Consider the following 15,103-nt stretch of genomic DNA (forward strand, 5'->3'; position numbering starts at 1 on the left):
TAGATCTTGCCCAAAGATACATCCCACTTACTGCTAAGCCAGCCTGCTGGACCAATGCTGATGTGGGATACTCCTGCATACAGCCCAAAACGGCACGCACCCCACCTTCTGTGGCAAAGAGAACTCGCCAATCGTATTTTGCCATGACTACGTAAAGCAGGCGCAACGCCATCACCACCAGCAGCTTCTCCTTCACTTGGTTGCTCAGCAACTCCACCAGCATCTTCACCATTTTCTCTCTGAGGACAGCAAAGGGCCCCATTATCCTACAGGTGTCTGGTCACTTGCAGCTGGACAGAGGAAGCCCCAGCCTATGCTCCTACATGGTTTCTCCTGAGGCAGAGCTGAAATCTAGCTCAATAGATGGCAGAAAAAGAGTCACTCCAAATTCAGAAGAATGCACATATAAAATCAAATTTGTTTTGGAACAGGACACCAATTAATTGTGCACTTTGGTTGTTTAGATTTATAACCCATATTATCTGTACGGCACAGGATAACTAAAGCACATTATTTTTCTTTAAAAAGCATACATTTCTGCATGTGTGTTAAAAACACAGTTCACACAAAACGTCAGTGCACATATAATGCCAAACCATGGTCTAGTGTTACATGAGTGAGTGTCAGCATGCATGCACCCATACCTTCTTTCACACATACACACTGATTGCCTTCTTGATTTCATGGTATGCAGCAAGCCATAGTTTACTGTTATGCCTGAGCAAACTGCAGTTTGAGTAAATTATAATTTGCCCAGCTTGGATGTAACAGCACAATGGCTTGCTGCAAACCATGAAGTCAGAAAGAGAATTAGCATACATGAAGGGAGGGGATGGAGATTGTGTGAGCCAAAAGCTCATTCATTTAACATGTGAATCAGCCCCTTGGAGCCACAACCAATAATCTCCTTACTTTTAAAAACTAACTTTACCAGAGATCAACCAGCTAACATTCTGCTAATATTTTCCCCCACAGGCACCTGTTCCTGTAATCCTGCACAGCAATGGAACAGAAAGTTACCCTCCTGCAGGTATTGCCCAGGGCAGGAAAAAAACTGACCTGATTGAAGGTCCACCTTCTACTTTGATGATTTCTCTCTCTTGACCAGGTTCATCCTCCAAGATCTTGGTGATGAATCTGAGTCCAGCCATCTGCAGTGCAACTTCAGAGCTAGATTTCTGGATTATGTCTACAACATCTGCCAGCTTCTCCAAAGAGCTCCTCTTCCCTGTCACCTTCACACTGCAGAAAGCTGACCCAGAATCAAAAGACAGATCAGTATAAGTCTCTTAGCCACACACACACACCTTTCAAACACTCTCTGTCTAGCAACACCATAACACCCTTTTTTTTCTATTATAGCTTCTCCTACCTCCAACCTGTCGCTCTCGAATAAAAAATAAAACCTTCCATCAATTACTTCACCTAAAATGACCTCAGGTGAGGATACTGTCAGGCACACACTTACCTTTGGCTTTGTCATCCAGTGTGTCTGGAAAGGAAAGGCCTTCCACTTTGAGGAGCTCATTAATCAGCTGTGTGTCTGTTTTCTCTGCAGTGGATGGAGCTGGAGAAGACACTTCGGCAGAAAGCAACTCCTTTGGCTTTTTGGATGCGCTGGCTTCTGAAAGGCCAACACAATCTACAGGCATTACGCCCACATTTTGGCCATTGTGCTCTGTCCCTCCTTTGCTGAATGAATACTTGAGATATATATGAGAACTTTGCAGGTCGCTACAGGTGGAGCCCTGGCAGCGCTTGCTCAGGAGCTGCAGCACTTTCTGAGCCAACTCTACTGACATTGACAGCTGGATCAGGCCCTCTTCGTCTAGCTCTGAGCCCTTGAAACAGAAAAAGCAGTTAAAGTATACAGACTCCCATATAAACATTGTACTTCTCAAGTCCAGACACAGCCATTAGAGGGAGAATCTCCGGAGCCTACCCTTTCAAGAGACCCAGTCATATACCACGGAAAGGGAGATGGGGGAATGTCATTTCTGGCTGGCAGACCACAGTTGCATACAATGATCTGGCAGGTAGGAAATGGTGCGGGGGCCACTTAGTCTCCTCCTTCCAGCAGAGTCACATGTTTCTCCTCTTTCTACTCATGCCAGACTCATTCCACTTACCACCTCTTCATGATTTTGCTGGATGAACTGAACAACCTCCTGCTGTTCATGCTGTTCCAGCTTCTTAATGAAGAAGAGAAGCTCCCACCATTCAGCCCGGCTCAGGGTCCCAGAGTGCTCATTCATCCGATCCGTCAGGTAGGGCAGGGAGTACAGTCCCCCAAGGGGTTTGCAGTAGAAGGTCTGAGTAACTGCATGCAGGAAAAGGGAGCAAAGTAAACTCTTCTAGTCCCTTCTGATGTACAGTACAACTCAGGGCCAGTTTGTAAGTTAAACAAGTGGCCCGTCGGCCACCGGCCCATGCTGTCACCCAACATTGCTCCAGAAGCAGGGCATAAGATACTGCAATGGAGTAAGGAAGCAGATGACAAAAAGGGCAACAGCAGATGTAACTATGTGAAGCGAAGAAGGGGGAGGAAAGGCAGACATAAGGATATGGTGAGTTTACATACAACACACATCTCACAATAAAACTGTTTCTCACTGCAGTGCACACAAGAGGGGTCACACGTATGAATGCTTCTTTCTCATGGAAAACAACCCACAGGCATAAAAAAGCATGTCAGAAAAAAGGTAGCCTAGAACCAAATATGCAAGGTCTTTATCTGAAGGTGCTTTCAGGCATACAGTTTCCCTATCTGCAGTGTTAATTATACACTGGAGGAAGAGCCTTATGGAGTGATTTGCTGTTTTCATTGACCAGGCCACAATATGACAAAGAAAGTTGGATGCTAACAGACTGGAGCTTTTTACCATATCTCAAATACAGCAACCAGGATCACTGTTTAGTTTTATTAAGTTACACAAGCAGAATTTGTCACAGAGTTCACAGATGCTGAGCTCGGTTACATGTTAGAGTTCTACCCAACCATTCTCACCTCATGGCTAATGTTGGACAGATATTTCTGGCACAGCTAAGGAAACTTGGCTTTGAGATTGCCCCTGCTAATATCACCAATACAACTTGCGACAGGGGAATGTTCTGAATTATCCCATGAAAAATCATGCTTATGGCCAGAGCAAAGAAAACAGAAGACAAAAATCTGCAACATTGGGAGGATAGAAAAAATCCCCAAGAAATGCCTGCACCCATGGACATTTTGACAAGTGTGTGTGTGTGTGTGTGTGTGCAGCTGCGTGGAGAATATCACACACAAATACACACAGAGAGTGTGAAGGTTGCAATGGCTATTTCACACTTTCCTCTCACTTTTCTGCATCCATTAATCCACCACGGGAAGAAAGACAAAAGAAAAAATAACACAAAAAGCCTTCATTTTCCACCTTCAGCAATTATATGCACCACACTGATTCAGGTGAACACAGGAAATGTTGCAGAAGGCAGGCATGACAATAACTTCCTCCATCTCATTTGTCTTAATCCTAACAGTCAGATTGTAATGTAGCCCAGAAAAAATATTTTACCTAATATTAATCAAGCACAATTCCTTCTCTCTAGGAATATATCTAAAAAGTAACAATTGCAAAAGGACAGAATGAAATCAAAACAAGCACCAAAGGTGACACCCACAAACATGCAATAATACATGTGTGTTTACAAATGCACACAGAGCCTCTAACCTCACCTGTGGGTAATTTCAGGTTCTCTGTTAGACTGGAGACCTTTTCTTGGGCAGCCTCCTCTTCAGGCTGCTCCCCAGAGCCAGTAATCTCTATCATGTGCCAGTGCACCCAGTAGGTGCGGCCTGTAGACTGCCACAAAACCTAAAAATGAACAGAATTTCAAGGTTGGAATCAACTGCTGGCCCAAATCTTCTTCACTGCATAATGGGAGTTCTGAAATGCAGAACAAGAAACCTGGCAGAGGTACATATTCTCTGCAGCAAGTTTAAAGATTTAGGGAATGGAGAATAGTTATTATTTCACAGTCAATGACCAATGACCAATCCTGGAGAATGTTACAGGAATCATCAAGTTATGAGCCTCTTTGAATCCTGCATAATTTCCATACTTTCTCCGAAAACAAGACCAGGGGCAGATTGCGGTACAGATCATGAACCAGTCATTTCGAAAATCAGAGTAAAGCTAAAGAAGAACAAAGCAATCATAATGCCAAAATACAATGTAAATAACATCCCAGAAGAATATAAAGATCAAATAAGGAACAGATTTGAGGCTTTAAACTTAATTGGCAAAGAGCCAGAAGAACTATGGAGTGAAGTCAGAGACATTACCAGGGAAGAATGCAAAAAGCCAGTACCTCTAATTGAAAAGAGAGAAAAGACCTCAACGGATGACTGAAGAAATGGTTAAAGAGAGAAAAGTAAAAGCAAAAGGAGATAGAAACACGGTTCGAACCCTAAATGTAACTGTACAGCAACTAGTATGTAGGGACAAAGAGAACTATTACAATAGTTATTGTATAGAAATAGAAAAGGACAACAAAATGGGAAGAGCAAGAGCCCTATTCCAAAAGATTAGAGAAATGAAAGGGAAATTTAAACCAAGAGTAGGGATGTTGAATAATCAATAGGGGAGCACACTGACTGACCGAGATGAAATAAAAGGAAGATAGAAGCAATACACTGAAGAACAGGATGACAGATTTATTCATGGACGAACTGTATGATGAAGAACCAGACATTTTAGAATGTGAGGTGAAAGCGGCTCTTAAAATACTTGGAAGAAACAAATCACCAGGAACAGATGGCATACCAATAGAGTTGCTACAAGCTACTGAGACTGAATCTGTCCAAATTTTGACAAAAACCTGTCAACAAATATTTAAAACTAAGCAATGGCCCACAGACTGGAAGTGTTCCATATACATCCCAATTCCAAAGAAAAGGGATCCCAGGGAATGTAGTAATTATTGAACTATTGCCTTAATATCCCATGCAAGTAAAGTAATGTCCAAGTTTCTATAACAAAGGCTCTTACCATATATGGAATGAGAAATGCCAGATGTCTAAGCTGAATTTAGAAAGGGAAGAGGCACCAGAGATATGATATCACAAACATACGTTGGATAATGGAACGGACCAAGGAATTTCAGAAGGAAATCACCCTGTGCTTTAGAGATTACAGCAACGCCTTTGATTGTGTAGATCATGAAAAAACATGGAATGCCTTAAAAGAAATGGGGGTGCCACAGCATCTGATTGTCCTGATGCACAACCTATACTCTGGATACGAGGCTACTGTGCGGACAGAATATGGAGAAACCGATTGGTTCCCCATCAGAAAGTGTGTGAGACAGGGGTGTATTTTATCACCCTATTTGTTTAATCTATACAGAACATATCATACGGAAAGTGGGATTGGACCAAGATGAAGGTGTGAAAATTGGAGGGAGAAATATCAGTAATTTAAGATATGCAGGCAATACCATACTACTAGCAGAAACCAGAAATGATTTGAAACGAATGCTGATGAAAATTAAAGAAGAAAGCACAAAAGCAGGACTGCAGCTGAACATCAAAAAGAGTAAAGGAATGACAACAGGAGATTTATGTAACATTAAAGCTGACAACAAGGACACTGAACTTGTCAAGGATTATCAATACCTTGCACAGTCATTAACCAAAATGGAGACAATAGTCAAGAAATCAGAAGAAGGCTAGGACTGGGGAGGGCAGCTAGATACTTCCTCAAATACAAAGATGTATCACTGAATGCTAAAGTCAGGATCATTCACACCATGGTATTCCCGATCTCTATGAATGGATGTGAAAGTTGGACAAAAGCAGGTAAGAGAAAAATCAACATTTGAAATGTGGTGTTGGAGGAGAATGTTGCACATACCATGGACTGCGAAAAAGACAAATAATTGGGAATTAGAACAAATTAAACCAGAACTATCAGTAGAAGCTAAAATGATGAAACAGAGGTTATCATACTTTGGACATATAAAGAGAAGACATGATTCACGAGAAAAGACAATAATGTTGGGAAAAACAGAAGGGAGTAGAAAAAGAGGAAGGCCAAACAAGAGATGGATAGATTCCATAAAAGAAGCCACAGACCTGAACTTACAACATCTGAACATCGTGGTTCATGACAGATGCTATTGGAGGTTGCAGATTGATAGGGTCGCCATAAGCCGTAATCGACTTGAAGGCACATAACAACAACAATAATTTCATTTGGCAGAATTAACGTAAATCCACTCTAGAGTTGGTATGCCAATCACCTGACTGGTCAAACATCATCAACTGACCAGACAGTTTTCTACAGTCAAGTGTTCCTTGAAGCCTAGGTGCTTCCCACAGTGGCATCCAGGAAGAGGACATGGAGGATATGGAGGCTGAAAGGGAGACACAAGATGATGTAAGTCCCATTGGATGCCCTTGCAGCGATTAGGACAAAGAGGAGGGGATGGAGTGGGACTTAGGGGAGGCCCTAGTGACTTGCAGTCAGAGGATGTTGAGGCCGAAGGCTTCAGTGCCATTGACAGTGACAGCTCTGCCACTTTAGTTCCAGTTACAACTGATGAGACCTGCCCGATCAAGAAGCTGCCCTCTCACCTTCCCTTCACCCCCTTCTTCACTCACTCCGCTGCCATGCACCCCTCGTTCCGAGGAGGAGGACCTTGCAGAAGTGTCTCTGTTGCCCTCACTGCAGGCGTGTAAGCAACTGAGCTGGCAGGCTCAAAGGGTTCCCACTGTTTCCCTAAGGAGGAGTGTTCCCATGCGTGTGCGTGTTCCCATTCCGTAACACCTTCCTCACACATGTAGCACGCACCCTCCCCACGCTTACTTAAGGGATGTAAGGGGGCGTGCCAAACTGCTGCGACATCATCTTAGCTCTGTGTAGTTGTGTCTAGTTTTGCTGTGTAGAGACCTGTGTGATCTGTAAGCTGATTCATGAAGGGGTCTGAACTGAAATTTTCCATTAAACCTATTAAAGAAAAGCACCCCTTCGCATCTGCATCTAACTTCAATGGGCTTGGGCAGGACACAAGAGCAATGGCCTTACCCCTGTGTTTTAGATAGCGGCGCATAATTAATAGCAAGTGCCCCTCCCAACATCCTCCTGGTACTTTAAGTTCAGGAAAAGGAGGAAGAGAAAGAAGATGTGACTAGAGCATGAAGATGGCAATGACTGCCTGAATAATTATTAGCAATGCACTGTATTAATATTTTGGGGAGGAGAAAAGACAGCTGTTAGAGCTGGATCAAATGCACACAGATAATGAAGAAATAACTTGCCAGCAGTGCCATGTAGGGAATTACAATTAAGATCAATAGGAGAGATGGATAAGCTGAAGACCACAGGTCAACAAGCTTGCCTCAGATCCAACCACAGCAGTCTTTTAAAAAAAAGTCTTGGGCAACTGCTAATGACAGTCAGCTCCTTTTTTATTCCAACTGCGACCTTAGCATCTTGCAACCACCAGCCATCTTGGCTGCCATGGCCTAAATTGCATAGATGCTCAGCCCATGATTTTCTGCTTAAAGTAGCGACTTACTTTGCATATCATCTGGCAAACCTATCCTAATCAGACTTACTGATTTAAGACCATATGTATCATCTTGTTTCTGTCGCAAAATGACAATAAACAATATAATTTAAGGAACATTATGTAAACAATTCCGACCTCTGCTACATCCTCGCCTCCCACATACTGTACACTCTGCACATGGAATTCCCTGGTCAGCACCCCTTCCACTGTCAGCCTCCTGTTATACACTTAAAGCTACACATGTTTTTTCTATTATGCATCCAGAAGTATTTGGCATTAGTCAGGGTGTAGTAGGTCCTTTTTATCTAATAAAATAATATTAAACTTCAAAATCGGAAAGCAGCATTATGAAGAATTCAGCGTTATTCAGCAACTTAAGTATTTGGGTGAAAGGGAGAGTATTTACAGTTATACTTAAATGCAGACCTATTTTACAGGCAAACAGCCTTATAATCCTTAGTCACCTTCAAAGCAACTGTGCAAGACATTATCAGCATTGTTCCAATTTTAAATATAGCAGATTGGGGCAAATATAGGATTTTTCAGGACATTACAGAACTGTACTGAACGTTCATCTGAAGTTCTATCTACTGTACCTCACTGGGTCTCTGAAGAATCTCTGACATTCCTTATGACAACCTTCCCCAACTTTATGCCCTCTGGCTGTAGTGCAAAACAGCTGGAAGCCACCAGGCTAAGAAAAGCTGTGTTATGGAGGGAATTTCTTCAATATGAGCAAAACTCAACTCTAAATCTTCCCTGCTACTCTTGATCATCACTGGTACCTTAAGACTATCTTAAATTAAGAGTGCGGACAGTAATTACCACTCTGATCCTCCCTCTGGATCCTCAATATTCAGGATGTGTCTAAAATTGTATAGGGGTGTGTGTATAAAATCTTTAGTAAATGCTTGTTCAAGCTGTCCAAGATAATCGCAACATTATATTTTCTGGCCTTAACAAAGCTTATATTTCTACACAAAGTGCTACAGAAAAAATAATTTTCTTAAGTCCTTGCTCCAGCTCACCTCCAACATATCTCTAGAACATAAACACATTTCAACTTTTTAGAAGGTAGTTTCAGAATGATTCTCTCTCTCTATATATATTCATTCACTTGCTACAATTTAAAATAAGAACCATCACATTTCTCCTATATTGTGCTGTGTGTGAAACAGCTATTCCATGACCCTTTTCCAGTTCCTTTAATTATAAAACTTAAGAACGGTTAAGCAGCTGGCAGGTACATTTAATTCACTGGCTGTCGGTCTGACCAACAGTTTTTCATACTGTTCCCTTTGCTGTCTTTTGTACCAGCTTTTGGAAGATTTACTGTTGTTTTTCCTGCAGTTTAAACTATAGGAATTTCATGCAACCTCACTAGTTAGGCTTAAAGTATATGATATTCAGATCTCTTCATCAGACAATTTAATGGTTACTAAGGCTCAGAAGCATGTAATACATAACTATTTAGCTAGTCTGTGCTTTCCCCTCTTTTTCTTTTTAAATGGTCTCAGGATTGAAAAACCCCCAGTGCTAGATTTTTGTTGATACAGCCCTCTGCAGCCCAGATGGCCAAATCTGATAGGCGCAAGCATAGTGAGGATGGCTTCAAGAATATGGTTTATTTAGTATTTTAGTCTTGCATGGCCTGGATGGAAAGAGCCTTCAACCCCACACTACACTTAAAAAATGTCTTTCAGCTATAAGAAGAAACTTACATTATTCTGTAAACCAGAATTACATTAACCAGACAGAGGAAATCATTCCTAAAGGCCATCTGAGGACAGGCTAACCTGAACGAATAGAAGCTGTACAGTTGAAATGAGGAAAAAAATGAACATCATTTAACTAAAACTTCACAGATGGATAAAAAGCCAGGCACAAGTAAAAGTAATTCAGCCATACACACAAACAATAAAATATAATGTAACCTGTACAAACTGGTAAAAATGTACTATAGGACAAACATCCAGACAAATACCAGATGCCAAGCAGAGCAATAAACCCCATGAATCATCACTATAACTCCGGTCCTAGAAGGGATAGTTCATTTGGGGTCAAATGTATCTGAAAGAAAAACCAATGACGGCTTGAGCTGAGCTAAAAGAGGTTGCTTCACCCACAAGAAGTTAAAGCTGTTGTTCAGTAGGGGACTGTAAAAACATTTGCCCATTCGGAGTCAGCGCAGGAAGCAATGCCCTTACTCCAATCTGGCTGCTTACAATACCGATTCACCACACTGCCTTGTTAGCTCATACTCCTCTTCAAGACCAGCACTCTCTGCACTCCCCTTCACCACAAGGAATTTGCCAGCATAACCTGTGCCAGCGGAAGAGTCAGGACTGCCCTGCTGACCCCTGAAATCCAGCAAGGCTCTGGCCCGCCTTACTTTCCACATTTGTGCAGTACAGGGCACAACTGTAGTGCATCGAGTCTATTTTATTTATTTATTTCTTATTTGATCTATATCCCGCCCTTCCTCCCAGCAGGAGCCCAGGGTGGCAAACAAAAACACTAAAAACACTTTAAAACATCATAAAGACAGACTTGAAAATACATTAAAACAAAACATCTTTAAAAACATTTTTTTAAAGCTTTCAAAACAACTTTAAAAAAAGGTTAAAAGCATACAAACATTAAAAACAAGTCTAGGCCATACAGAATATAAGAATTTGTCTTGCTGGATTAGACCAAGGTCCTTCTAGACCAGTCTGGTGTTTGGTCAGCAGCACGGCTGCTGACCAAGGAATCCGGTTCAAGCAAGCGCCTGGAATTCCCTCCAGGCAAGTGACCGGGCTGGCAAAGCAAGAACACAACAACACTCTGCTTCACCAGCTCAATTGGAAATGGCTTCACTTCTTTTATGGCCAGTTCAGAAGACTTGGGGTCAATACAGAAGCCATGGCCTTTCCCATGAGCTTTTCTTTTTTAAAAAAAATCTGACTAGCAATTATAACAAGACTGGTCTAGACCAGCATGGTGTCAAGCAAAGTGCTAGCAAGATACTTCTGGAAGTGTACAGCCTTCCGCATTTTTCCCCACAAACAGGCAAAGAACAAGATTAGAACCTGTAATATTCCACTTCTGGATCAAGACTCATAAGCGCCAGGCCATCTCTCCATTGCCTCAGTGAAGCGGAGCACAGAATTGGACTATAAGACTGCAGTCCTTAAAACGCTCTATCAGCACAAGTCGCATTCACTTCAGTAAGGAACCTCTTGCCAGCTTCACTTGTTCCTTGTTGGAAAAATGGACTGCCTTCAAGTCGATCCCAACTTATGGCAACCCTATGAATAGGGTTTTCATGGTAAATGGTATTCAGAGGTGGTTTACCATTGTCTTCCTCTGAGTGTTTCTTGTTACATATTTAAAAATGTTGTTTCCATAATTACATGCATATTCCAGTTGAGATTTCAACTTGCTACCCTTTTAAATGTCTGAATCCCTTAAAAGTAGCTCCGAACTCGACTAAAAGTTTGCATTTCCCTTTGCCTTGTAACCAAGACAAGCCAGCAACTCACTGTTTACCAACATGAGAAGAGTTTTGACAAAGAACTAGAACCCAGCTGCTGAGATGCTAGACCAAAGCAGCGGGCTTGCTGGAAGACTATAAACCAGACTGCGCATTAGAAGTAGGTTTGTTTTCACTGTGCGGTAAGAAGGAAAAGTGGGCAGATGAGCAATGGGAAAAACAATAACCGACAAAAGAAAGGGCACCTTCGTGAAGAGCCTTTCCCAAACCATAAGCAAAAAGGAAAAGGTCCCAGCCCCACAAGAGCTTCCAATCTAAATGTCAACAGGGAGAAAGGAGGAACAGCAGAGATAAGGGTGCCAAGGGATGAAAATGAGAGATGGGCACAGAAACAAAGTGGCCTAGGAACTATTCTAGAATGTTTATTATTGTTATTGTTCTGTGATAATTATTGCATTTTAATGTTTTGTTGTTTGTGAACCACCCAGAGAAAAACCATTACTGGGTGGTATAAGAATGCTGTTAATTAATTGAGTGTGGGGTCATGACTGGAAGTGTTTAAGATAGCACTTCATTTAGGGCAGTCTTGTCTTTAATCATATCACTGCTGAGATTTGTTTCCAACCCTACAGTTTTGCTGATTATATTTGGACATGTACAAAGGGTGAATCTGGGGTGGGTGGGGGTGTCATAGGATAGGAACCACCTTTCTGGTCTGCTATGAAGAGGAAATAAATTTAATAAATAAATAAATAAATAAATAAATAAGCATCAATTAAAAATGATAATCTTTCAGATCTAGCACAGTCCCAATTCTGTAATTAAAAACTGTTCACAAATCAATGCTGGTTTGCAAACCAGCTCTAAATTACACCATTAAACCCAAACATCTGAATCATAGGAGGAACGATACTGAAAATTCCAGTCCTCCATCCCATAGTTCTTTCCCCAGCTCTGCTTCATCATTCCTTCTTTCTCTAAATCGCATACCTGTACAGGAGGCATCCCGCTATTGCTTTGGCGAAATTCACCCTCATCTCCAACGCTGATCTCCTCGTAGTCTTCCAGCATGCACACAGTCATCCCTGGTTTCAGATTTTCCTGCACATACTCTACATAGCTGCTGCGACTGGAGAAATCCGGCAAAGACAAGAATGCCTGCCCTTGCTTTTTCCGTGGCGAAGGCTTTGGAGTCACCAGAGGCACCTGAACAGCAGTACAAGTGGAACCCTTTGGTTGGAAGATGGACCGAATGACTCGCGGCTGCGCCTCCCTAAGGGAAAGCAGCTCCCTTTCTTGGCTGCGGTCCCAGCCCATGACCCGCACCAGCTCCGAAATAAGGTTCGCCATGGCCATGCTGAAGTCAAACTCCCGTTGCACCCGACTCTTTTCCCCAAAGTTTGCACTGGGGGTTGCAGTGTCTTGGCGTTCCCCTCCCAGTTCTGTGGTGCTGTTAAGCTTGTCCATGAGGGAGGTAACACACAAGTAGCGCTTCACCAGAGAAAACAGCAGCTTCCCTGGAATCTGAAACAGACACAACACATCAGACCAACAGTTAGGAAATTATGATGTCTTCTAGTTTAGCTGTTTATCTCAATTTCCAGTGAGTTTTCTGCCTCTGTGAATTTTCTCTTTCAGACCTTCTCCAAACCCACTATCACCCACTTCCACACTAGGCAAGGTTGATAAAAATCAATGATTTTAAAAATAATAACAATCATCAGATTTCTTTTATATTTAAATCAGTTTTTTTATTTAAATCAGATTTCAAAATTTTGTTAAAGCAATTAGTAAAAAAAAGAGCCTAGGTCAAAGATATCATAATATTAATTATACAACTTCTAATTATATTCTATGAATATGTTAACAGCCGTTTATGGAGATGGGAGATAACCTGATCAGTCCTATTCTGCAGGTGGTGTACATGAAGTGCATGCACTCTCACTCTCTCAAGGCCTTCCCTCTCTGTAGGTGCAAAGATAGAGAAGGTCAATGGACAGAGAATTTGGGGAGATGGTGTAGATCTGATCAAGGAGACCACTGAAGTGGTAATCCAAGTAATCTTAACAGCAGCAGCCTCTTCTGCAGGTGTAGAGAGAATTTCTTCAGACTAATTTATTCTAAACTGTGAAATAAGTTGGGAACTGAAAAAGCAGGAAAGCTTGTATTTTTTTCCAGACAATGAACAAGGAAGACAAAGGTGAAGAAGACTAACTGTACCACCCAATATTTTCTCAGGTTGACTTGGTTGAAATTGCCTAAATTTTATTTTTTTAAAGAACTTTACTTTTATTTAAAAACTGAAATAGTTAACTAGCCATGATGGCTGTGCTCTGCCACCCTAGTCAGAGGCAGCATGCTTCTGAAAACCAGTTGCTGGAAGCCTCAGGAGGGGAGAGTGTTCTTGCACTCGGGTCCTGCTTGCGGGCTTCCCCCAGGCACCTGGTTGGCCACTGTGAGAACAGGATGCTGGACTAGATGGACCACTGGCCTGATCCAGCAGGCTCTTCTTATGTTCTTATTCAAAAATCCATGTGCATGTTTTATTAATGTTGTTGTTTGTTGAAGAAGAAAACTAGCCAGAAAAATAAACAATCTTAGTAGTACATTTTAAAAGCCTGTTTGGTGATGGTAGTAGCAATTCTGGCACATCATGACAAAAATATCATGATTAACTAAACAGTCGGAGCTGTTTCATCTCCTGAATGACTTCATAAGTTCATTCTGCTTTAGCGCTAAAATTATCATCCCATTTTTGATTAAAATTAATCTGAAAACAATTCAGATTAATTGCTTAGTATGTACTTACCTTCTAATGAAACCTACATCTTTGAATAAATATTAAGGTAATATTAAACAATGTACTTCTACTAAAAATGATGATTAATAGAATCTTCCTCATAGTGATTTAAACTTCACAGAAACAATTTAAATCATGACTTAAATCAATCTGATTTAAATCAAATCAACCCTGACACTAGGCAAGTCACTGGATCACCACAGCCAATGAATCTCCTTGCTATTGGTCTTTAGGTCACACCACCCTCATCTCATCCACTTCATGTGCTTTCGTCCTTGCATTTTGAACCATCTCTCTTCACCATAGTGGCCTTCATATTAGAGGGAACCAGATAAGCTGGTACCTGAGGAAGATGGATGCCTTCAAAGGACATACAATGCTCTTCAGAGGATGTGGTCTCTGCAAACAGCTCCAAGAGAGTATAGCGACTGTCAAAGTCCATATGCTGTTCAATGCCATCCTGCTGGCTCAGGGACAAGAGAACATAAGCTCGGCTTCCTGAAACCAAAACAGACATACTTAGTGCTGCCCCTCATATTCTGCCACTGAGAGGAGGTCTTCATAAAACTGAGATGGTTCTCCAGCATTATCCATCCATTCTGGATACTCACTTCTTACGCAGCTCCAAGAAGCATATTTAAAAAATGTATCTTGAACTAGAGAGCCTCAGATAAGTTACAAACACACACACACACACAGGTAAAATAATTTATATGAATGTAGTAGATGAAAAGGATTTTCATGGTAGTCCTATTTTCACTTGGATGCATCAGACCCAATTTTTGATGACAACAGGCCCTCCAGGGAATAAGGGGAAATGATTAAGGTTAAGAAGGGGGGGAGATTTTGAGGAACAAGATCAATAAGCTCTATCTAATGCAATGTCATCTTTTATACAGATAATGTTTTTGCAAATTCATTTTGTATAATACAAAACACAGACAATGTAAAACATAGCTTAACAGCTTTTCTTTGCAATCCTTGAAATCATTCCATGGAAGCATTTTTCTCCTGCAAATCCAGAAAGGCCTTTAGTCACTTTCAGCTATGACTGACATAGTTTCTTGGTTGGTTCTGTTTTTGTCTAGTGTTCAGTTAGTCTGGTATGGCAGGTGACCACAGTAAACATCTATCAGAATGAGTGTGCGTGATGTGGCAGAAATGAAAAATTGGCTCCAAAACGTTTGCCATCATATTTGAAAGATGAAAACCACAAGGTTATTAAAAAAATTGTACAGCTGGCAAACATCAGAGTGGTGCTTAAATACATAGTT

At 41.4% G+C, this 15,103-nt stretch overlaps 1 protein-coding gene across 2 annotated transcripts in view; it reads right to left on the reverse strand.

Moving 5' to 3' along the window:
• The window catches only part of LOC133383891 (cullin-9-like), a 77,995-nt gene that overhangs the window by 39,360 nt on the left and 23,532 nt on the right, over positions 1 to 15,103 (reverse strand). For both annotated transcript variants that reach the window (XM_061625459.1, XM_061625460.1), the window contains exons 3-9: positions 14,173 to 14,327; positions 12,020 to 12,553; positions 3,716 to 3,854; positions 2,130 to 2,320; positions 1,469 to 1,841; positions 1,060 to 1,252; positions 32 to 239 (exon numbers count right to left, since the gene is read on the reverse strand). In XM_061625459.1, the coding sequence (XP_061481443.1) occupies positions 32 to 239; positions 1,060 to 1,252; positions 1,469 to 1,841; positions 2,130 to 2,320; positions 3,716 to 3,854; positions 12,020 to 12,553; positions 14,173 to 14,327 (1,793 nt within the window). The remainder of the gene's footprint in view (positions 1 to 31; positions 240 to 1,059; positions 1,253 to 1,468; positions 1,842 to 2,129; positions 2,321 to 3,715; positions 3,855 to 12,019; positions 12,554 to 14,172; positions 14,328 to 15,103) is intronic.

The sequence above is a fragment of the Rhineura floridana genome, chromosome 4 (assembly GCF_030035675.1).
Source record: "Rhineura floridana isolate rRhiFlo1 chromosome 4, rRhiFlo1.hap2, whole genome shotgun sequence".
Taxonomy (NCBI): Eukaryota; Metazoa; Chordata; class Lepidosauria; order Squamata; family Rhineuridae; genus Rhineura; species Rhineura floridana.